The sequence below is a fragment of the Lates calcarifer genome, linkage group LG3 (assembly GCF_001640805.2).
Source record: "Lates calcarifer isolate ASB-BC8 linkage group LG3, TLL_Latcal_v3, whole genome shotgun sequence".
Classification (NCBI taxonomy): domain Eukaryota; kingdom Metazoa; phylum Chordata; class Actinopteri; family Centropomidae; genus Lates; species Lates calcarifer.
Genome location: NC_066835.1, coordinates 15,567,907 through 15,593,534, shown reverse-complemented (window position 1 = coordinate 15,593,534; position 25,628 = coordinate 15,567,907). Strand labels below are relative to the sequence as shown.

The window sequence follows — 25,628 nt, the reverse complement described above, 5'->3', positions numbered from 1 at the left end:
GCCTAATGATCTCCTTCATATATTCCAATGAAGCTTTGAGAGCATTTTTAATGGAGAGGTGCCATCATCAGAGCTGGATTCATTCTGTAAGTGTCAGAAATATCCTCCTTGATCTCACTAACTAGGGTGCATCTGCTTAAAAAGAAACAAGCTTTGAAGGTCACAGGTTGAGATGAAAAACTCAGAGAGAAGATGACACCATCAGAGCCCCACATTAACTTCACAGTCTTTGATTTTAGTGTCAAATACAAAGGACCAGGGAGGGAAAAGCACGAATGCAGTGCTTGTCACAGAGAGAACAGCAACAGGAGTATAAAAGTAAAATAACTGAATTAAAAAAATAAACCTATTGAAGAGTTGTAACTAAAACATTTACATGGAGGTGAGGATTTATTATATTCCAAGTGTTGGAGATGGCAGTAGACAGAGCAGTTTAGTTAAGGGTCAAGAACAATTCAGATAATTAACTACAGCTATATTTTTTAATGACATGGGGGAATTTCCAAAGAGCCACAAGTTACTTTACAAGACATGCACTCTAAAATAGTACCCCTAAAAAAAGCATCCATCATCTCATATGAAGCATAGCTAAGGCAGAATGGGAAAGTAGGAAACCACTTTATTGTGCACCGACCTGGACATGACCAAAACACTCTTCATGCAATAGACAGGTCCTTAGAAGACAGAGCACATATAACAACAGAATGTACAAAATGAGCAAGAATTCAACCAGGGAGTAAGAAATGCAGCCTTAAGACCTCATAATTATTGAATCAATCAGTTTTACAGGGACTTGGCAGTGGTGACCTAGAATCCATGGTGGTTCAGCCAAGCCCAGGCAAGCCTCTTTACTACTTCTTACGCAGCAGAAAACCTCATCTTGAGTCCTCCCACTCTTTCTGTGGAGCTGAACAAATCTGTGGAACACGGCTCCAAGCAAAAGATTCCAACTAATCTTGAGGTCAGTTTTAAACTGAATGAACAAGAGCTTTTGACGTCAGACTACCCTTTCTAGTTGGTCTCTTTGGAAGTCAACCAACTTTGTGCTTGACCAATGGGCACAGAAGCTGCAAAACTGACAATCTGGGGAAGAAAGTATATTATCCTTCTTTTGTTATATATCTTTGCCCACGTGACGTAAATTTCGTTATTTGCCCACATCTACCTAGACCATTTGCATGCAGCCCAAAATTTACGACCACGCGTGGCAATAAACACATAAAGACAGCCGTATATGCAGATAGCAAATGTAGTATGAACAAAACCGTGTCCGAGTCAGAGTATTTACAACCTACAAAATCATCTTCACCATGTTTTCTCCACACAAAACAAAAGATGCGCAGAATGTGAAGGACATGTTGGCATTACCACGACAGCCATATGGCGGCTGACTCAGAGAAAGTGAAGTAGACTGCCAAACTGCTGCTGTGACTCAATAACAACAGAGTCCAAGAATCGTTGCCTTACTTCTCCCCCACCAAGCAAAAACAGCTCAACAAAAACATGAACTATGAGGCCGAGAGCTTCGGAGGATGACAGCGAGTTTCCAGGGTATCAGTGGAAGGCAAAGACTAAGCCTCCAAAATCAAGTGTGTCAGTCCATGCTTTGGTTGGGAAATGGAGAAGGACCACGGCAAGCATGAGGGAGTATGGCACCCGGGACAACGATTAGCATTTGGAAGGAAAAGTTCTTCTACTCCTGTGGTGCTACATGTCTCAAGGACACATTAATTTGAAGAGCTGGCTGGGGGGAAAAAAATAATTTTATTTATTAATTTCAGCAAATCTGTTCTGAAGACTGTTCTAGATCAGGAGGCGGCATCATAAAAGGCAAAATGAGAAGGCAAAGTTGTGTCTCCGCAGACTGAAATGCTGTGAGATGAGACTGCAATTGGAATTTTATGCTGACTTCATCTGCATCTGATTGAATAAAAGTCCTAATTATCCAAGATACAGCTTGTTTTACAGTTATATTTAAAGAAAACAAGCTCATACAATACCTTACCAAACCAACTCAGAATTTTCGAGGCAAATGCCAATTTTGCCTCCACAAACGCAGCTGAGCTGTGATGCGTTTGGTGAAAAAACTATGCAACACTGGTAATAAAATTGCTCAAGCACCCATTTTTGGCTTTCCATTACTTCGGTTTTATGTTTACTTATCAGCAGTTATAAATGCTGATGCCAGTTTACCTGCAATCAGCTGAAATCAGCCGATAAAACTGGTCTTTCGATGTACCAGCCAGGCTCTGTTGTCACTGATGAAGCAGAATAGTAGGACTTCCTTTGTCCATGGCTAAAGAGAGAGAATTACATTGTTTTTAGCTCTGTATCTACACCCTGTCTCTGATTAAGAGGCCCCTCTTCTTTTTTATTTCATACCATCATTTATACTATGTTATTATATTTATCTGTGAAATGGGGTTAAAAATCAGCCTGTGATAAGCCTATAATCTTTCATTTGAATTTGAGGGGGTTGAGTTTTTAAAATCAGAGATGTCTTAAGGCCGAAAGAAAATGTTTATCTAATGGCCTGCAAGTGCACTGGTGCCTGCTGTGGGTTGCCTGGAGCTACAATGAGTCATGCTATTCTCAAAGCACTCCTTAGACTTTTTATAGCAGCAGGTTAGCTGCATGCCAACAATGCCCACAGTTTCCATGAGGGGAACCTGTTCTCAGTGAGCACTCACATTACATTGTGCCTTCTGTCACTCTGACTGGCATGGAGATGATGGTGGAAGGCAGGTGCTTGGATAATGACACTGACCTAAAAGTTTACAGTGAAAGAGAAAACGGCAACCACAGAATCCCTGGGACACCTGGGTGTTCTTTTCTCATATAAATAAGTAAGTCTGAAATCAAATATGAGCAAATAAGATCTCTTTTCACAGTACTGGCTATGGCATTGTATTTTACCAAAAATATTCTCCCAAAAAATTATTGATTCTGCAAGTTCTGGCTGCACATGCCATAACAGGTCTATCCTCGTTAAAATCTCTCACATTGGATATTTAAGGTGTATAATGGATTTTTAGGGGCTTTTAACTCTCTTGATTAATTTGTTGCAGATGATTAATTTCAGTCTCAGTCCCCCTGCCCACACACACACACTTTCCCATTCAGCAGAAAATTCACCTTTGCAATGCAGAGATCCAGAACTGTCATCTCCTTTAGAGGTCAGTAGAAAAAAAAAGGTACGCAAGACAGAACATTTTTGTGAACTGATGATGTTGGAAGAGTCTACCAATCAAAATTCCAACACTGGTGACTTGAAGGTGTGAAGAGGTGGGGGGTCCTCTCTGGTGCATCATGAATTAATCAAATTAGCCCGATTTTTTATTGTGTTATTTGTGGGGGAAAGAAAAACAATGACAGCTCAGCAAGGCTGCACCTGCAGCTGTGGCACCGGTTTGGGGTTGGTTCCGCCTTCCGGTATGGTGTCTGGAGATTCTGGACATTTGTATCCCACTTTCAGTCTCAGTTTCAGGATCGTTACACCCCTTGCCCTGTGGCAAAACTACATTTTTGTATTCAGGAAAGACTGCATTTCCATATTCATTTGCAACTTACAAGTAATGTGACCAACAAATCTCTAGTGTGGTCTTAACATCAGGTCCATTTCAGTCTCTCCTGTGGTCAAACCTCCACCTTGTTTTATAGCTGGTGTGGCTCGTCCAGACTACCTGCCAGCTGTTCTACTTGATAACCACGATGATATGACAGCCTCCTGACAGGCTCGTCGTTCTCAGTCAGTCACAGACTGACAACCTATTCCAGCTGTCATTCTGTCCTGCTTGACACCCCTCCATTCGTCCATCTGTCATTTCTCATCCTGTGCCCTGAGCCCTCTTTCACCCACTCCTCCCTTTGACTAACTCCTCCATTCGTCTATGCCCTGCAACATCAGAAAGCAACCCAGGGCTGTTGTGTCCTTGCCTGGCTGTCAACTGTTCTGGCAACCTGAAACAAAGCCATGGCCTGAGACCATAATGATCCGTAATGTCACACCAGGTGGGCTTGCCAGTGGCTAGGCTGTGACAATAAAGTCATCCCCTCTGAATGGGCTGATGAGAATGAACACAACCACAACAGCTGAACAATGGACACATCTGCACCAGGAGAGCATGAGACAGGGAGCTGCCAAAAATGGAAAGATGTTATAATCTGGACTCACTGTTTTCAATACAAAACCAAAAACACAAGGAAATAATCAGTATTGATTAAAAAAAAAAAAAAAGTCAGACAGACATGAAACAAACAGAAAATTGATAGGCAGGTTTTTTAATCATCGATTAATTCTACAGTTCTTTAAGCAAACATTACAAAAGGTCATGGGATCCAACTTGACAAATGTGAATATCTGATGAATTTCTTAGCCTTATGTAATAGTAAACTGAATATCTTTGGACTTTAAAACAGCAGATCATAATCAGTAATGGAAATATTTATTAGTTCCAACCATATAGATAAACATATCTACTCGCCTTAAAAAAAGAAACTGTGAGCCTTAGTTACATTTTTCCCATTAGTAAATTCTCCTCTGCATTTGATCCATCCTAATTTCTTAAGACTTAAGGGGAGCTAAAGTATAGGCCCTCAGGGACCAGCTTAAGTTGTGAGGCCAGTGCCTTGGTCAAGACCAATAGCAGGAGTATTTTTAATTCTTAACACTTCTCTCTCCATTGGTGTGGGAGGAAACCAGAGCACCCAGAAGAAACCCATTTAATCACAGGGTACAACATATAAACAAAACCAGAAAGATGACTGTTCCACCAGAGTTTATAAATATTCTAACTGAAGAGGACATTGTGGAGGATTTACTGTGTCATATACAAAACAGAGTGGTGGAAGAAGAGGCAGAAGCCACATAACGATTTCTAGGAAATGTGGTAATCATCTCTGAGATTAGCTTTGGTTATGGATTTACTTTATCTGCATAGTGATAAAAGACTGAGGCAGACTGTGTTGAATTGCCACAAATTCATACAACAATCTGAAAACTAAACAACAGATTCATGCGTATAAGATACAAAAATGTGCAAGAGGCTTACAGACATCTTACCTTGAAACAAGAAAAAGCAATAAAAAGACTTCCCATGAAGGCATAACAGAATCTAAATGACAACAGAACACAAGGCATTTAAGAGGTGCCAAACTGACAGCTAGCCAATCATCTAACCAGAGATCCAGCCAATGGGCATAACAACACACACAGAATTAAGCAGGCAAATCTCAATGTGAAACATGCAGTGGTAACTTAATACAACAGATAACCAGCTCTCTGATTAGGGAATGCAAATTACTATGACTATGACGCCATGCACTGTGGTGTTGCTGCAACTACCTGACCTTGATAATAACCTCTACTTTGGGATTTATTTTATTAAGCCAGCTCTTCGCTATCTACCTGGGTCTGCTGCTGATGCTAAACAGGGAATTTCTAGGGAGTTTCTGCAAAATGTTCGAGGGATTAAATTGAAAGGAGAAAAATTACTCAAGAATAAGCTGAGTTGAGCTATTTGAACTATTCAGTAATGCTTCAGAGATGCTTTAAGCAGCTGATCTTATTAAATGGGCTCTGCTGTAAGTAGTCCATCAGCCGCAGAAGACATTCAATTTAACCTGAGGCAGAAGACGAGAAAATAATAAAAATCAACCCTATCCTCCCTGCATAAAAACATAAAGCACACACATTACACATGTACATGCACACACAAACAAACTGATGAAGCAGTTTTTGGAACAATGAAATCTCTTTGGCTCCACCACCAAAACCTCCCTCAGATTGGATGCCTGGCAGGCATTAATTTCTTCTCTCCCTCTACGCCTCCTACCATCCTACCACTGTTTCTCTCATTCCTCCTTTCTTTTCCTCTCTGTATGCAGGTGCGCTCGCCCACAGAGCTGCATGCTGACTCCTGTCAGTAAGAGGACAGGGATGTATGATAAGCACAGATCCTCTGTTCCTTCTGCCCCACTTCCACCCCACCCCCCTCTGCCTTCCAATGCAGAGGGCATCAAGGACCACTTCAAACAAAGCCAACATGGAGGAAAACTGAAGGGAAAAAAATTCAACAATTGTTTAACTAACAATGATCTACAGTAACCACAGACAAAGTCACATGACTGTTATAAAAAGCAGATAGTGCTTTTCTCATGCAAGTATAACTTGTTTCCCCTCGGGGTAAGCCCTACTTAAGGGTTGGCTCTGCAAATGCATCATCTACACCCATGGTCTTTCATTGTTTAGTTTATTACAGGAGTTCTTGTGTACTAGTAACACAAGAAGACTGACTTTGTAGCCCCCTTTGTTAGCATGCAGGTCGCACCAACATCAACCATAATAGGAAAAAGGTCATTTTAGCAGTTGCAGGATGGCTCATCTGTTACTTACAGTTTTCAGGTGATTTTTTATTTTTTTTTTTCATGATATACTAGTCTCCCTTGGTGTGTCTAGCACTTGACTTTTTGGGATCATCTTCTCAAATCAGGAAGTTATTGCAGACACTTGCTAGTGTCATTATGACTTGGCACATGGTCATGTGTTGCTATACCAGTGCTCGTAATGTGACACACAAACCTATCACTATGATTAAATGTCTTTGCCTGGAATAACAAAAAATAATCTATGTTGATGCATGATAAATAATGTTGATTACTATTTAATATTTCATGGGATTTTTGTGGTAATGCATATATAATAACTTTTTTAAAAAAAACACTGAAGCATTCAAATACTGATTTAGACATTGATCACCATGGCAACGGGCAAAGCTTTCACACTTTGAAGCATTCATGTCAGCCCTAGACTGCACCCTGTAAACTCTGGCTAATATTTGTCCAGCATGGCTCAGTTCACTGAGGTGGTGGTGCTGGGTGAAATTCAAAGCATGGAGACTGACAACTGACCAGTCTACGGATGCACAATCAACCTCAATAGGAAAACACACCAGAGAGTGCGCTCACATAGGCAGTCAAAAAAGGAGTGCCGTCAATTACAGCCTTGCATTTGTTAAGCGGACACATCACTCCTTCTGTTTTTCCCCGGACGGATAGGTTCTGCAGGCTGGGTGGTCATGGAACAACAATCACATCAAAGCGCCCATGACAACACAGAACGAACAGCTTGACAAAAGCTGCATCAACCACGCATCTCCACTCTGTGTGACACATACTGATGTGTGTGCGCGCATGAAGTTTGTCCAGTGCTTCCTGTAGCATCTTCTGTAGATGAGAACACAGGGGATAAATTTAGGTCTGCTACCCAGGTTTGTTCCTGGCCCCCATCAAGATCAGTTCCAGTAGTGGATGCAGTATAACAATACAGCCTGTGATGTGAATGTCCAGTGGGTACTTTCTGAAATGTACATGCTAAAGCATCAAAGCACCAGGATAACAACTCAAAATAACAACCTTAAAGAAATAACAATAAAATAAACATTCATACCTGTTGTATGGATAAAAATCCAGTGGTGTAGTGGTTAACAGTGAAGAACTTGCAAAGTGATTGTAAGAAACCTGCATTATCTTCTCTATCTAAAATGGTGCCTCACCACCAAAGTACTTATTTGAGCGCCATGGGGTGTTCATGAACTGTTACCATTCAAACCATAATGATCCAGTAATTTGGAAACGGATAATAAGCACTACAATAAGGGAGTCTGTGGCATAATTGTAATTATTTGGGGGTGGTGAATATTCAGTTACATTTTTCCAACTTATTTCTGCTATGGAACCAAGACAAAATGAAATGACTTTACAGAATGTAATTGTGGAAGCCTGCTGCTGGTAAGTGAATGTATAGTATAGGAAAAATTGCCATAAACGCCCTAAATCTAGAGATGTAAGCATCAAGCTTAAGTCTAATCTGTTGTTTGTGTTGCATTGCTGCTATGTCTGAAAGTACAAGTACAAGATTGCACTCTTTAGCCTTCAATGAAAAGAGAAGACCTGGAACAAAGAGCTCAAAGCTGTCAGAGGACAATGTTCTTAAAATCTCATTAGTGAATGACTGCCAAAACTAGCTAGGAGACTGCAGTTAAGAAAGGTGGGGCAGAGGACGAGCTCAAAGCAATTTGCAATGAATAATAGCCATGGCTACATTGTACTGTAGTTTATACGAGCAGCAGGCTATGCTGAACCACCTCCACCCCCCTGTAATTAAATGTAAAATTAAACAAACACTTAACTGGCTCTAAACACCCTGTGACGTTTATAACGTGTGGGTGAACACACAAACACAAATACTGGTATGAATGCACAGCAGAGCTAATTCATCATGCTAACAAATTGGGCTAACTCTCAGCGCCATTATCCTCCATCAAGGCATCTGTGGCTCGTGTGGCCTCTGGGCTGCTGACAAGCACCTCTTGTTAAATGGCAATCTTGCCAACACTTTCAGAATAGCCCCACTAAATTGGCTGACAGGCAAATCGGGGGCTAAAAACCAGGGCATCAGCTACCTCAATTCAGTGCTCTTTATACTGTATATTGCCCTTTGTTATTGTCCTGAACCTCATCTTAGAATAGCCTGCAAAAAGCTGAGCCAAGAGGATAACCTCAGAATAGAGGGTACAAAGGAGGAGTAGTACATTCAGTAAAGTTGGAATGGCACATAAAAATCATCTTGCTAACATTTGAATAATTAACACACACAGTGTAAACCCAGGCTTCTGTAGAACAAATAACAGCTAACCAAATCTGGTATGAAATTAGGCTGTTTGTGTGCCTTTGATTGTGCTAGCCAGTGGCTTCCCCGTGCCTAATGCTTCTTCCTGCTAGAAGCAGCTCATCTACACATGCCCCAGGTGCCCTGAAACAGATCTGTCGCTCTCCGTCTCTCACACACGAGCAGCGCACCTCGGATTCACAGACTCCCCCTGCTATGCCTGACACTAGTCTACTGGGAGGCCCGGCCTGGGAAATAGCACTTAATCATTGGGGGCTTGACATCAAGCCTCCTTACTGAGAAAAAAACAGAAAATAAACCAGTTCTGCAAGGGAGAAAAAAAAGGGGGGAATGTGTTCGCTTTCTCGTCTCCTCTAAGTGTTGTGATATGACTGGCCTGGCCTACAAGGCTGGAGTGGAGACAGAAGAGTCAGAGCCAAAACGGTCATTACCTTTGGCGCTGGGGTATGCTGTGAAATGGCTAATAGGTTGCTGTGGTAACTCCAATCTATTTAACAAGGGCTAATGTGAGTCTAGGAAACCTGCCTATTACAGTGACCAAGGACAGGAGCCCACTAAAACTTTTCCTACTGGACTGTATACATGCTGAATATTTCATAAGCTGTTGAACAGTCAGCTGGTGGTTTAAGCAGGGATCACAGTTCTGGTAGGAAGATCAATCACGACTTATTCTCCATTTTCCCTCACTACTGCTCTAGCTAACATGTTGCTGTGCCAGCAGCCGCTGCTGGGATGGCCTAATCTACTTTGAGTGAGATGTCATGTTTTTTGTGTGTGGAAAAAAAACAGAAGGAGAGAGAACAGGATGTGAGAGAGAGAGCAAGAGAGAGAGTCAAAGGGAAGGGGGGAGGAGGGGAGTAAGAGATAGAGAAGAGAGCTGCTACCCCCACTAATTTTGCTGGCTTTTCCAAAAAAAGCTGAGCTGGTAACATCACTTGTGGGGCAATTTCATCTTCACAGCACTTAACAACTTTCTGCAGCAAAGACTGTATTATTAAAGGGGGTCAGAAACACTAAAACATCCTGTCTAAGGTGTTATCTGAAATCAAAGTGTTGTTTAAGATGGTGGAGGATTGCACAAGACTTCTGTGGAACTGCTGACATTTCAGGTGTTGCATCACTTACTGTTACAATTTTTTGATTTGTCTTTCCTCAGAAAAATGAAAAATCTGCTGCAACCAAATTTAGCAGAATAGCTAAGAAGAGGCAGGTGAAAGAGCATGCAGGCCAGGCAGGCAGGCAAGATAAGCTGAGGTGGAGGAGCAGAAATAAAGACAATGTGTTCTGATAGTTTTAGAGCATGTTAGGCAGTTTTCCAATAGCTCTTGGGCTGAAAATCTTCTCTTAACCTGGTAAAGCTTCTGCAGTGAGTGTGCACGCAGATGGCACACAAAGACTACAGCAGCAGATGGCACAAATACTACAGTCCCAGCTGTCTCTTACCTTAACCTAAACAAACCTTTCAACTTATCTGAACAATTTAAAGACTTGCATCCATTTCTAATTTTGCAACTAAACCCAAATTTCTGATTTGGTGATCATATGTATAATCAGCTTTGCACTGCAGCTATTTTATCATTTTAGTCATTTTTAACCATCATGACCAGCACCGGTCTAGTCTATATAAAGTTTTAAAAATGATGGAAAATGCTTATCACAAAATCCCCAAACCTCAAAATTGCACATTAAAATTAGAACTGCTTGTACTAGTACTGACAGTGGCCTGGTTAAGTGATTTGCAAGCTTGCCATGATGCGACATACCCACATTAAAAACATTTACGTTGTCAGTGTCATCATAAAATTCTGCATCTCCACTATCAGTCACATTCATTTTATCATGATGGGTCACCAACTCCAGACAATATCTGGCCACAAGTGACCTTAGATAGAAATGATTTAATTGGGTTTCATGCAGTGAGACGTACAGATTTTAAATTAGGGAAAAAGCAGCAGTGGTGTCAAATTTGGCAAATACCATGAGAGGAGGTTTCTGAATATCAGGGGAGAAATAAGTCAGGGGTATACCATTCACAATTATACAACACAGAGCTGCAATGCCCGTCATTAATTGATCTTTAGAAAAATAATCAGCAACTATTTTGATAATTAGTTAATTTCTCAACCAACAGTGTAAATAATTGTTCTTATTCTCTGAAATATTAAGAATTTCTGGTGTTTTTTCTTTTACATGATTGTAATCTGAATTCCTTTGAGTTTTAGACCGCTGGTCAGACAAAACAAGACACAACACTGTCTTACATTTTACAGGCATTTTACAAAGGATTGATTGGGAAAATAATCAGCAGATTAATTGACAATGAAAATAAATGGTAGTTGCAGCTATAATATTAAGCAGCAAACATGAAACAAATCTTCCAACCACTTGTGACCGCAGATTTTTCGAATTTCTACGTCATAAATGGCAGAGATGACTGTCTAACAAATCAACTAACTGATTTATCAACTTAGTATTTTTGCACCACACATATCAAAATGCACAGTATTAGTGGATTTGGCTACTAAAAGCTAACATCCTGTATGAGTCACAGGAAGCCTCTATCAAGACCTTGAGCAAAGATCCGGTCATGCGAAGCAGCAGCTGCAGTTCTGATACTGACAGGTCGAAGAGAAAGTATGAGTGTAAGTGAGAGTGTGAACGTGTATATCTGCGCTGCCATACCCAAGTATCCTGCTCATTATTTGCCTGACAGAGATGTTTCTTCTCCCCTCACTCTACTGTCAAAATGGACTCTATTTCCTGACATAACCAAGGTGGAAAAAAAACTTGAATGCCTCCAAGCAACACTCCCCTCCCATACACACATGTATGTATTTCACCATACTGTAAAGCTTCCAGTCTAGTTAAATTTTCCTTCCCCTAACTCAATAAACTGGACAGAGACTTCGTATAAAAGTCAACTCAGGAGCAGGAACAAATATCTCTCTCTCTCTCTCATGAGAAACACCAGTAGCAGCTTAGCACATACTAGTACTTAAAGAAAGGAATATATTTGTACTAGTAGGGTCTTGGAGTTAAACCTCCACAGGGTAAAATCTAGTAGGCAGTCATAACAATATTCTTAGCAGAAACTATCCACTGACTCATTGGCCTAGGAAGTCTGAACATTAATTTGAGGATGGTCAAGTCAGGAAACAATGTTAGAATTTAATTACGTTTATGGAGAAGAGAAAACAAAATCTCACTTGCATGTCTGCCTGGTTTTAAAACAATCAGCAAATATTAGGAAACCAAAATGAGCACAGCCAGATAACAGGCAAGTCATGTCAGGGACTCGCCTACAAAATCAGCACAGCTTGTGCTGTTTGCATATTGCAGAATGAGCTTGATATTTTGGTGCTTGTAAATCCAATCTCAATTCTTCAAATTGCCAGCTTGTTTAACGTAATTGTTAGCTGTAGTTAATTTGAAGCTCTGCGCAGAGGAAAATCAATACCAGCATCCAAGCATTCAGAGGACAATGGCACTTATCATGTGTGTCTGGGAGTGATGGCCACTTCCAATCAGCAGCCTGTGTGCCTCCAGTTGTAAAATATACATTCTCCTTCCTCATTGTCAAGAAGGTGAAAAAGTTATAATACACAGTGCAACATAATCATAAAACCCTGCTTTTTGGAGAGATAAAGGCTCCTCTCATTTTCAGGAGTCAGCTAAAGATATCAGAGTGTATATCTGAATTATGTTCCATTTGGTATTCTGGGCAAAAACAGCACTCACTGGGGTCAGGTTTATGTGTTAATCTATACAAAACTCTAGCACTGTGGCCGACATACACACAGAAGAATTCCTGAGAAAGTTAACTATTGCAAAAATGTGGGGCAATGGTTCTCAGCAAGCTGATCAGGCTTACACACAGGGTCAAAAGATGACTATGAGGAGGGGGTGAATGTTGCAGGGTTTGTGAATAGTTGACTGAGGATATATTTCTGTGTAAATCTCTGTTTTGATTAATGTATTTTTCTCATTAAATAAAAGCAACACTTTGTGGCTGCAACAGAAGGTTCCATTCATGCATGGCTTTGTTTTCAGGGTCCAAGAGAAAAATTTGGAGAACAACAGATGCAGACTACTCATAGCTGCAAGGGCTTTTAAACTTCTGAATATCAAAGGGCGCCTTTGCTTTTGTTTCTGGACATGTTGCCAAAGAGTTATGCAGTTCTAGCTCTAAAACAGTAGAAAGTGGTGCCACTTTATAGCCGTATACTGTGGCAAAATAGCTCCTAATGTGACTGTGAAGTGTAGCATAATACCATAGTATATGTACCAACTGTGTGGCCACATAGGACAATAATTGGATATATGAAGGCTGTGAAGAAAGCACACAGTTTCTAACAAGCATGTGACTACTCATTAACAGTGTTAAGGTCAGTCCTTAGGTGCAAATTCCAGCGTCAAGGCAGGATCAAGCTCATCTGAACCGTGCGGAAATGGTAAACCTCTCATAACCTCAAGACTTAGCCCTTGGTTATGAAATGCAATCAAGTTATCAACATAATTGAAGAGGCGAATGTCACCCTGAGCAAGACGGAGCACCTGTCCTTGAAAATTAATAAATGAATGCATCAGTCCTGGTGTCTGGTTGAATGCCACAGAGTATACCGTATGTGAGCACGGAGGGAATGACAGTGCATTGCAACTAGGCGGACATTTGAGAGCCCATGTGACACAGTTACAAAGCGGAATAATCCTGCATTGTGATGACAGGCACACCAGACCGGATCAGTTGGCTTCCGGGTTACAGCCTGCTGTTAGGACAACCACCGCCTGAAATGTGTGCAAAAACCTGGTTGTCCAGTATGCATTTTGCTACTCGCCATTTAAAGATTCCACGATAAGTTATGTTAAAGTAAATAAAAGAAAATAAATCCCTGCATTGCAAGCAGCCTAAATAAAGCATATCAACCGTCACTGAGGCGATAATCCCCATTTAAAACAAACAATCAACTCCACCCGCTCACAGTGATTCGACTTTTTTGTGAATTAAAAGTCGGGGCTATGTGCAGAAAAATCATGTCTTCCCCTTGGTTATTCACACGTTTTTCTACAATTGAAACAAAGTTGTATCTGTAGCTGAAAGCTCCTCACACGCCTCACTGCAGCTATTATTTGGACTTATTACTCGGTGAATGCTAAATCAAACCAGTTAGCTAGCTGCGTGCCGCTCGGTTCGTCACATTTTTAAATGTCAAGGTAACCCACACAGAGTACACATGAGACCCACATATTCAAACTGTTTGTCCCAAGGACATCAGACAAAAATCCAGTCGTTGTTCATTGTGGGAAAAAAAACAGTTTATAATGAGTATGAGAAGCTAACATTTAAGTAGTTGATGTGTGTTCAAAACAGCCGCTGTTGTCGTGCTGACTTCTTAAGAGTAAAATAATACTGTTAAATTAGTGTACATTATCTTTATCATTGTATTTTTTTTCTTAAAGACTACCCCCTTGGGTGCTTTAGACCCTAATTTCTCTCTCCCATAGCCGCTATAAGCTATTGTTACCAGGGAGCCAACATGACCTGACAAACGTTAGCTAGCTTACCATGGATCAAACTCGTGGATGATGCTCTCGAACCGGATCACCGCGAAAAGTCTGGAGCTGAATCCCGCCAGACAGGCCAGAAAAAGAATACTGAACGACAGCAAAGACTGCCACCCTGCCGGCTGTGTCAGTCCGCCAGACAGGCCTCCTTTGCTCCCTCCTCCACCCGCGGCGCTGGGTCGGCTGTTCCCGTGCACCGAGCCCCCGGCATTGGTGGACGCTTTGTGCTTGCCGTCGCTGGCTGCGTGGTGCTCCGCCATTTCTGCGTGCGGTGTCGGTTGGGTTTTGCTAGAGCGTCCCTCCTGCCACGCTCCCTTATCTGCCGCCGCTCCGTGCTGTCGAAAACTCCCTTCTTTTGCACCCGCTCTCCCACGGTATCCTATCCTTTGAGTCCCTTAGCTATATATTTATGTTTGAATTCAGTATTGTTACATCGAGAGGCAGCCGTTACATCCCGAAACGCACATTCATGCGCCACATAGAGAGACCGCAACAGTCAATCCACTTCACGATTGAACGCCGGTGGAAAGGGGCGGGAAGGAAGTGATAGGCGGGGAGTTAGAAAGCTCTGGTGGCCTCTCACAGATCGACAGGTACACGAGGGCGGGGTTTTGCGTCTCTAAGCCAATCAGAGAGCAACACCGACTAGATAGACAGACCAGTCTACCAATTGAAACGCAATATATTATGGCTGCCACTGATTGAAATCAGGATAATCCCGTGTTGTATATGAAATTGAGTCATTCTGGTGCTCACTATAAATAAAATCCCTATTACTCGGTTTAAAGTTGGTTGTCTAGAGTTGAATTAGTCATTTTTAAAGAGAGAATAACAAAGAAAAAAACATGTGCAAATAGCCCAAAATCTGAAAGGCCATGCTTTTGTTGCAGCTAAAAGCTAAAGGCAGGCCTGTGAAGATAAATGTTCTCTGTGAGTGCAATATTTCTGTTGCCCTTGGATGTTCTGGACTGGGTGGTGTGGTGGTAATAAAGATTGATGTGTCTCATCATTATTATGTCCCCCAGCAAAGACAAGAACACAGCATTCATCATTCGCTTAAACTCAGGATGTACTTTCACAACTTCCCCTCGAGGCCTTGAAAACCCATATCGGAGTGAGACACCTTTTTTGAACATTTCAAATAAATGCTCAAGTTTTTTGATTGATTGTGTACGTTCATTTTATGCTTGCACTGTTTCATATATCCACGAGACAGAGACAAGAAGCATTTATTGATTTATCTGAGATGCAATTCAGTCTCAAAGGAGGAGGAGCAATAGTCCAACAGTGCTCCTCTCAGTAACACTGCCTCACATAGAGAAACAACTTAGTCCTGAGGTCAGAGTGCTTCCTCTCACATTTGTTGCATATAATGCGGCTTTATGTAAATCTTACCTGCTGCACTGTACATCATCTTACACTGAGGTTACCCTTGGAGCTTTGCACAATCAGAGGAGTCTGTTTCTACTCAAACAGCAGCGTAATCTAATCACTGACCTCCAAAACATTGTTTAAAATTCAAATTATGAATTTGCTGTGTTTATGCATTTGATTTCAATACCCATTGCTTGGGGTAATTTTTGAGAATGTTTAAACAGATGCTGTAAACTCAGGCAATACATCTTAAACAGAATGCATATTTTTTCCATTTACATTGTAAAGCAAGTTTTTAATTATATCTACTTTTAGTACCTTTGATGTAAGACTGGCCCATTTGCTAGTTTGAAAACTTCACACACTGGCCCAAATTCCCATTTTTACTTTGCATCAGCAGTGTTTACAGCTACACTGTCACCCATAAGATCATGATTTAAAAAATGTAAATGAAATATTCATGTAGAAGAATTGGACTGAAGTTTGAGCCGGCTTAGCACAGCTGTGGATCGGGGCTATCTTCTGGGGAGAGACGAGGAGGAGATAAGAGGGAGATGAGAATACAGCACTGGAGAGACGGGGAGATGGAAGGCAGATAATAAAGGAGAGTAAAAGGATGATTATGAAAATTGATGGGGGTCATCATGGAGAGTAGACGGAGTGGCAGAAGTGGATAAGAGTTTTGAGTTCATGAAGAGATCACAGCGAGTGAAGCTTCTACAGACTAATATATCGTAGGCATATGCTGAAAGCTGGTGCCCAAAAGAATTCATGTAAGCGCGCACACCCCCACCCAACACACACACACACACACACACACACACACACACACACACACACACACACAGGCAACAGTGTGTACATACACAATGCAGCAAAACACATGCAATCTTACACACACATAAGCTCATGCATACTGATGAATACATCTTGATATATACACTACCACGCACACACGTGTCCCTTGATCATTCATCAAGGCCTGCTTATCTCACAGTGGACATGCCACCCCTTCACCTTTTCCTCTTTACCTCCAAATTCTGAATAGATGACCTTTGAAACCAATAGCAATGCGGGCTGTGAAGATTGCTTCAATCGCATCTATTGTCAAAAGGCCAAGCCCAGATGAAAGCCAGCCAAAATGAGTGCTGTTGCCAGGCAGGGCAGCTTTGCTTTCCTCTGTCTCCAGGGGCAGACTTGAATGTTTGTGTTTGCTTTGTCTTTCTTTGCTGTTTTTTCTCCCAAGAACATTACAGACTCGCTGGGTTTATGCTTGGCATTCTTGGGTGTCTACACTTCTTTACTTTGCCAAAGGCCAGTCGTGCAAAAAAGCCTAAGATGTCTGGCATGAAACACTTTTTGCACCTTTCTCTTTCTGTCATCCTCTCTCTGCTTTGACTGCATGTGTGAGAGAGTCAGAGAGAAAAACTGAGAGAGGCGTCATAACTGGTCAGGAAGATTATAATCATTAAGTCCAATTTTTTCACTTTTTTTTTACTGAAACTGATGTCCCTGAAAATGGTCTAACCAGTGAATCCTGGAAGCTATGGTATCTTCTAGGTGCAGTATTGACTGGATTCAGCGATTTGTTGCAAAATGCACAATAATCTCAAATCTCTCAGTCAATTGTGTATGGTGTTATGTAAGTGTGGGGGACAAAGCGAAGAGTCCTCCATGAATCCTGCTGTCTCTGGTGAAAGCAAAGTTGCTGTATACTTTTAAAGGAAGCCTCCAATCTAATACAGATGGTATGTGAAGTGCACAGTCGGAAGGAATCTGATGTTGTAATTTGTTTTTAAGGCACAGGCTGCAGTGTGAAGGATGTCTGGGGAGCAGGCACATCATGTTCCCAGATTCTTAACATCTCTGCAACACACACACACAGACATTACAATTGAAGCTGGGAAATTTCACAAATGAGAGTTATAGATCTGTAAATCGTCAAAACCCACTTTTTCCTATCGAGGGTCAGTGGAATGGGCTTGAGCCTTTCCCAGCATGCAATGTGTGGAAGGCAGATGGATTGATTGCCAATCCATCACTTGGATAACACACAGAGTCAAACACATTTACACACCTATGTCGAGTCTCTGATTCATCAGCTTTCTGTCTTCATAAACTACACACAGCGAAGGCAAATTGAGACCAGGATTTGCTCAGCCTTGCTCTTCACTAATTGCCTTGTGCATCATCAGCATGTACAAATTAACAGGGGGGGAATCCATTATGCATATTCTATCAAAAAAGAAGCATGGCAGAACAGGATGTTTGCTCATTGTGAGAGTAGCAAGCTTTAAAGACTCCATAGAGTCTGTATGTGTGATCCAGTGAAACAGGATGATTAGCCAGAGTCTGGGGATCGCCACTGCATGCAGCACACCACCACAATCATTAATAGAAATGAAAGCACTTAAAGAAAACCATTTAGCATCCCAATGAGGTGCACAGTCCAACTGTTATGAACCTGTTATTTACCTGTAGCCAACAGAGAGTTAGTCTGTTATAAACCTCACCAAGAATCTGGTGAACATCATCATAAATGGCTCAAGGTCACGTTTCATGTATCGTTAAAAGAATCCATTATTCAATTTTGAAAACTATGTGCCCAGGTTTGATGAGGTTTCCATGACAACAGAGTTTAATGAAATCTTAAGTGCAAGTCTTATTGATGAATCAGAGGATGAAAAAAACAAACAAACCTGAAACCTACTTTCACCTGAGTGGAAAGGGTTTCACCGAGTTACCTGTGTGGCCTCATCAGCGACACACCATTTCACACTGAGCATGGCTCATTTCTCCAACAGTCAATGGGGCACAGAAAGGCAGTTAAATCTACTAGATGTGAACATGACCCCCCTCAGTCCCAGGCAACACATTTGGATGATATTCTACAACTGCACAACATCTTAATCTTGACTTTGATGGAAGGTGTGCCGGCGTGGGATTGGCCTTGGGGTTCACCTTGTATGATAGGACTGTTAATCTTGATCCACTGTGATTATCTCTAGCACTGCATTACTTAGCTATTCATATGTACCATGCGCAGTCAAGCCCAGACTCCTTCCTTAAAGAAAATTGCTTGTTGTGATAAAATATGAAATAGTACGATAAGCTCCTTTATTTTGTAACAGAATATGGTGTGATCTATCATCCTGCAGATCGGAGCGCTTTTACTCAATTTATAAGGCTGCATCTGCCTCGGGATGCTGTTGCATTCATTGCATTCATCTGTCATTTTCCAAAGCATATGAAAATGTATTTCTCTCTAAGAGGGTGTGAGCTGCAGACACAATGATTGCTGTGATTGACAACATCGTTTCATTTTTCATTTGATTACAAATATACTTTCATCTGCCACATCTCCAGAAAGAGAACAAAGCAATCAATACAATAATCTTGTCAGCAAAAGCTTCCATTTTTGATAACTTAAATAAAGAATACATGAGAATATATCATGGTTTTTGATAAAAGTCTGATCCTTGCATCTTTAATCATAATTTAAAATAATAACACAGTCACAGAATCTACGGTTTTAGTGTTTAATCTGGCTTTTAATCACAGTAATTATCCCATGAAATTCTACAATAATTATGCAGTTATGGAATTGAAAAAAAGTCCCTTGCATTTGAATGTACAAAGCAGGCTTTACATCTGAATAAGAAAGGACCACTTTTTTTTTTTAGAACAACTCTCAAAAATGCATCAGTGTGGAAAATTGTCTGTAAACTTTCACAGTTCACCACATTCATCAAGATTGATTCTGACCCGTCGACACAGCCTAAAGTGCCTGGAGTGATTCTTCAAATCCTATTGGCATGCTGCATGAAAAAAAGTTTAAAAGAAAGTTTCAATTGATAGAGCAAGTGGAAGTGAGTGAGAGAGAGATGAGGAAAAATAAGGAGGGGTGAGGTACTAACCTGAGCTCAACAGAGATATCAACTGTCTGCAGGCAGAATGTTAGGCTCTGAAAAGTTGGCTCGCATTTCTTCCACTTCAGAATAACAGCTGCCTTATCAACATTTCTCTGGCTTTTGTATGAGTCAAGCAGCCTCTGCATGATGTCTTGCCATTCAGATATGAGAAATGTAGTGTGCGGAAAACAGTTGAACTTGGTGTGACATTATCCCCGTGGGAAAGAAAAAATATGGCTCACATGTTGAAAATTGAAGTATGCCCCCCAATTTCCCAGCTGCCTCAGCTTGACAAATGACCCTCCTTTCACTTTCCTGAGTGGCCAACACAGGCCGTCTCTGTTCAGAAGACAACAGAATTTATGTGATGTTGCTTCAATGACAGCCCTGAAACCTCTGTGGCAAAATTACGGCAGAAGCATTCAAAACAAAAAGAGCAGGCATGAGAGCTGCCTCACTGGCATCACTCTCCTGTGCTCACAAAGCATGTCTGTCCAATTGTTCAGTCCAGACAGAGATCATGCATGTCTGAAGACCCCTGTCACATATGAGTGGAGTTTTTTTTTTTTTTGCTTTATTTTTCTATGATTTTATGAATGCATGGTGTTTCTGTGATGCACAAAGTTAGGTTTTGAGAGCAGATTTTCTCCCTCTGTGATCACCAAATTGATGCTTGTACTTTTTTTTTGCTCTAATGCCCTTTTGTATAATGTGCAAATACATTAAATTAAAGGCCAACTCTGGTCTATTTTCTGACCAAAGAGCACTCTGGAAAGGCGGTTCAATACCAAGTGGCCCTTTGGTCAGGACTATGCATCTCTGTGCTTAGCCCGTGTCCAATCGATTCTCCTCCTGGTTGCCCTCGATTGGTCATCTGACAGAACACGGTTCACGCCTCCCAGATAAAGTTAAACTTAGCTGGCCTCTCCAATGAGATGGGATGCGGTGGGGAGAGAGGGGGAGAGGGTGGCTGGGTTTCCAGGATGGGCAAAGAGGCAGAGACAGAGGACAGACGCAGTGAGGGGGGAGAGAGAGAGCTAGCCTGCCTGCTGCCTGTGCTTTTTAGTGCTGGTGATGTCAGTGCTGACCACCACACAAATGAAGTCTTAAACACACAAACATTTGCAGGGTAAGGCTCATATTTGACTCATATTTGTTTTACTGTTGAGATATATTTCCAGACAGAAAGCAGTCTTTAAAAATAAGCCAAACTCATGTTTCATATTTTAAGGGATAGTTTAACATTTTGGAATAAATGCTTATTTCCTTTATTGGCCAGTGTTACATTAGAGGATTGATACCACTCTACTATCTGTTCTTTCAATATGAAAACAAGTCAGAAGATGGTTAGCGTAGCTTACTATAAAAAGTGGAGGCATTCGGAAACAGCTAGCCTAGCTCTCTCCAAAAACAAATTCATTAGTGAGCTTTAGAGGTACTGGTAGAAAGATCTGTTAAATCTGGACAGAGCCAGGTTAGCCACTTCCCCCTGTTTCCAGTCTTCATGTTGAGCTATGCTAACTAACTTCTGCATCTAGCTTCATATTTAGCAAACAGACATAAAGGGGGGTGACAGTCTTCTTGTGTATTTCAGAGGGAAATTAGTTGGGTTGCAGCTCTTGTGCAGCTCTACTGATAGCTTTTTTTTTTTTTTTTTTTTTTGCAGTCTGTGAATTTCGTTGTTGGATATTTTCATTGCAGTTACATTAACTTGCATGATAAATACATTTTGCCACAGCACTGTGGACTTTTATTGAAGATAATGGATTATTTTAATCATTATGTTGTCAGTTAGACCACACGGCCTATAACATTTGCTGATAAAACATTTGTCTTGTAAGTCTTAGATCGACTTTGGTTGACCTTTGAGGAAAACATCCCTGTGCATTATTGAATAATGACTTGACTATGAATAGCAAACAGGTTTTAACAATGCTGCAGCAGATATGGCTGGAGATTAACGTCGTCGCTTCAGGCTCGCTGCAGTCTCTCATGGAACATTAACTAGGATGGGACAGCAATCAGTGAATTATTTCTAAATAGACAAATTAACATAGAACACAGATTTAAGGATATACTGAGCCAAATTAGTCCCAAATCATCATCATCACACCATACATGCAACTAGAGGATGATTGATGCAGGGAATTAAGTGGACTGGCATCGTCCTTGTCGGCTCAAATGATCAAACCATTCCAGCTTTTGTTGGAGGGGAAATTGCAATATAACTGCCAAGCACTGGTCTAGTTAAATGTAAGCAAACAAGACTCTAAATGTATCCTCCAAGACAAACACTTTCATGTCTCACATAATGTCATTTCTGACACAGCTGTGTTTGTCCTTGATGGGCTGTTTCTTTCTATTAAGAACTCAGAGCTGCTTGCTAGCTGAGAATATAACGACACAATAGTTCATTCAGGCGTGAGGAAATAAAAGTAATATCGGAACTATTGAGTCCATTGCCATCAGACAAAAAACGTCTGAGAGGACAGTAGGGATAATGGCTCCTAATACACAAGCAGCCTCATCTGTCCATCTCTTGGCCTCAGCTGCCTGCTGCTCATGCCTTAAAAGGCACATCATTCCCTGGACAATTGCTACATGCAGTTGTGGATCAGGGTTTTAAAGTTTCTTCGAGAATGACTCCTGCTGCTGCCAATACTGGAGCTGCACACCCCAACTGCTTCAAATGGGTGTTTGGAATCCAAAAAAAAAAAAAAAAAAAAAAGATCTGTAAATGACTGGGACTGGTGGGGGAAATGGCCTCTGACGTTAACTGGACCAAGAGAGCTGTGAGAGGAGGTGATATCAGAGTGAGCAGTAATTTGTCTTCCTTGTCATCTCTTTACTGGAGCTTAAAATATTGTTTATAGCTCTCACCAACCAACGCACTGCTCAGCAGCTTTGATTGATATATGAGGCGTCACCATGGCAACTAGTGTGTGGGTAACGATAAGTGACTTTGGCAGGAGAGTATCTCCTTCTGGATTATTAAGACCACCTGAGGGTTGTGTGAGCGTTTGCCTCTTTGTGTATACATGCGAGCAATGAGGAGTTGTTCTTGGCTAAACTCTCTGCCTGCTGTTGCCGCCCACTCGAAGGGTTAATCAGGTTAGAAAATATCATGATCGAGCAGCTGACAAGGATACACATGGTGCCACATGTACAGGATTCAACCAGTACTAATGGATGGCTGTGCACCGTTGGTTTGAGCTTATACTTCCTGATGCACTGTGACAGGTGAGTGATGAGAAGTGCTGGGAGAAATGAAGGGAAAGACTCAACTGAGAAAGAGAGAGAGAGAGAGAATCAGACAGAGGAAATTTTGTGAAGTTATGCTTGCCAACAGCAGCTGTTTAAATGCAATTAGGTCCCACCAGGATACAAACTGACTCCAGTGTTTGGTGACCGGTTTGTGCCGCCGAGTGTGAGTCTTGGTAATGGAAAGACCTGTCACATCTTGAGCGCAGCCCTTTCATTTTCACAGTGCATTGCTTCCATTTCTTTTAACCTCAAAGCCAAAACGTTAGTTTGCTGGATCCTGCACCTTACCACTGAAGCCTAGTTGGTTCCAGAAGGTACAAATGATGTCTTTGTATGTATTATCCAGTAGAACTAGTGCGCCCTCTACTGGTTAAATTACAAAATACAGGCAGTTGGCACATCTAGGACAATATTCTTCAGTAGTGTTGCTGGCACTGAAGTAAATAAGTATGCACAAGCTCCCATGTTGCTTCAATTAAAACAAATGCTGGAGTAGCAACACAGATAGGAAGGGTTGTACTGACTTCCTTAAGATATCATTAATAATTAATGCTGAACAGACAGAAAAAAGGAAGAAATAACATATAATGTATCTGTTGTCTTTATTATTTACTTTTGCTAAATCCAGAATTGAGTGAATTCATTTGCAAGGCACAGCAATACAAACTGGCATAACAGGATTAAACATAACAGGATTATTGTTGACTGACTATGTGCCACATGATTCATGTATAATTGCTTTACACTTGTCCCACACTGTTAACCAAGCTGCACCTAACTGTATAGACCTTTTCTGTGGGATCTGTGCTCTGTGGCTCCTGCACTAACATAGAGAAAGCTCTTTTGAATTTGCTATTGGAATGAAGATATTATTCCTTTGCTGACACTAACAAATGTTGTAAAAACAAAAGGAGAAATACTTCAGGAGGCATTCAGAGGAATTCACTTTCTTAAATGTGTATCTCCCTCTGAGAACTTGACTGCTTTGCTGCAGGAAAAACTGGCATCAGATTATTTGATTGTGAAAAACGAAGAGGAATGTTACTTTTGTTACTTTTGACACCCCTGTGGTAATCCATTTATAATGTAAAATTATAAATCATTTATCATCAGCATGTATATCCCACGGCGGTGTCCAATTTATCTGTCGAGCAACCCACACCAAGTGCGCCTGTGGCATAGTTTATGTAAATAGAGCGTGTAAACTGCAGGAAGGGTAATGGAAATCTCCCTGTGAGACGACAACTCGGCACACAGTAGCTGATAAATCACTTTCCCACTGTTCCCAAGTGCATTTGTTTAACAGTTTGTGCGCTTTCAGTGGCACTGCTTCACAAGTGCAGCCCAGGTTAATGCGTTTTAAGTTAAAGAAAGGCAATTTTGACATAAAATGAGCATTGGGCACAGAAATTCTCACAGAACACGTTTTGACAAAAGAGAGCTAAAAAACACACATAACACACAAACATGCTGACACGACTATACACACATACCTGCAACCTAGTTCTCTTCCTGGAGATTCTCAAGCTGTGAGCACAGATTTATAGCTCAGTCTAAGCAGTCAGTTCTTGCCTGGCGGAGATTTTTTAACAGCACTGCAAAACAGATTCTGAGAGTCAGTGGATGAATTAAAAACCTGCCTTTAAGACACAGACAGACAGAAAGACAGACAGGCAGAGAGACAAACAGGCAGGCAAATAGTGGCACAGACAGGTAGGCAGACACATGTTCCAGTCTGAGTCAGCTGTGGGCTCAGGATGAAAGGTCTGTCAGCACTGCAGACGCACTTCATGCCTAACACTGTGTGGACCTGCTGAACCACTTACCTCAGCCTCATCCAGCACAAACACACGCGCTGTAAGTGCAAAGCTGTCGATCAATAGAGAGCTGCCATGATTACGATGTGTCACAACGCAGTCTAAGAGATTTCTCAGATTTTGGGTAACACCCAAAATTTGAGGCATCTTCTCAGTGTAATCATGAGTAAAAATGAAGTATTTGTCAGTGCATAGGTGCATGTCCACCATTACATTCCCCTGTAGGTGAACGTAATAGTTGATTGTGTGAAGTGTTTTAATGTGCTGTGTTGTTCCTCAGGCTATGTGGGCCTCAGCTTTAGATCCTCCTTCCTTGTGCTATTGGTTGGTGCATCTGGGGACCTGCAGCCAATCAGTCCACCTGGGGGAACATAAGGACTGAGGAGCTGCACTTCTATCTCTCTCTGCCACTTGGTGCTGCCTGCTTTTCCCCCATGTATTGAGTACTCATTGATAGCCTTGTGTCAGGTGAATGTCAGAAGTAATAACATTTGGTTGTTCAGTTTTAGTTACTTGTCATACTTACCCTAAGTTACTGTTTATATGATTTAACTCTCACCTTGTAGAGCTTGCCAAGAAGCTCTGTAGGTGAAAGTTAAAATTTCTGTTTAACACTCCCCTGTGTTTTTGTGTGATAATATACAGTAGACATAAGTTTAGCATTGTAACCTTTTCTCCTTTATCTCTCAGTATTGTGGATTTGTTTCTAGTTAGGCTTGTTTGGTTTGTTCTTTTGGCCTGTGCTCTCACTGAGGATAAACTATGTTTCAAAGACTGGCAATAAAAGGTGGAAAACTTGAACAAAATGTCTCCTCTAGACCAACTTGGGGTTGTAACACCCACAGTTTTCTGTGTGGGACTTAATCATAGGGTCTGAAGAATCAAAACAATGTACTAAAAGTGGCTAAAAGCTGAACAGACCTGAGGATTTTCAGTAGGATGAGGATTTTCAACATTTAGAGGGAATCATTTGATCTGATGCTGATTCAGTGATGAAATCAACAGACAGAG

General features: G+C 41.3%; 1 protein-coding gene across 1 annotated transcript in view; it reads right to left on the bottom strand.

Annotated features, from left to right (window-relative positions):
• Positions 1-14,795, bottom strand: part of stt3b (STT3 oligosaccharyltransferase complex catalytic subunit B) — a 75,394-nt gene extending 60,599 nt beyond the window's left edge. Inside the window, exon 1 of the mRNA XM_018685387.2 lies at positions 14,252-14,795. Coding sequence (XP_018540903.1) covers positions 14,252-14,511 — 260 coding nt within the window. The 5' untranslated portion in view covers positions 14,512-14,795. The remainder of the gene's footprint in view (positions 1-14,251) is intronic.
• Between the last annotated feature and the right edge of the window lie 10,833 nt (positions 14,796-25,628).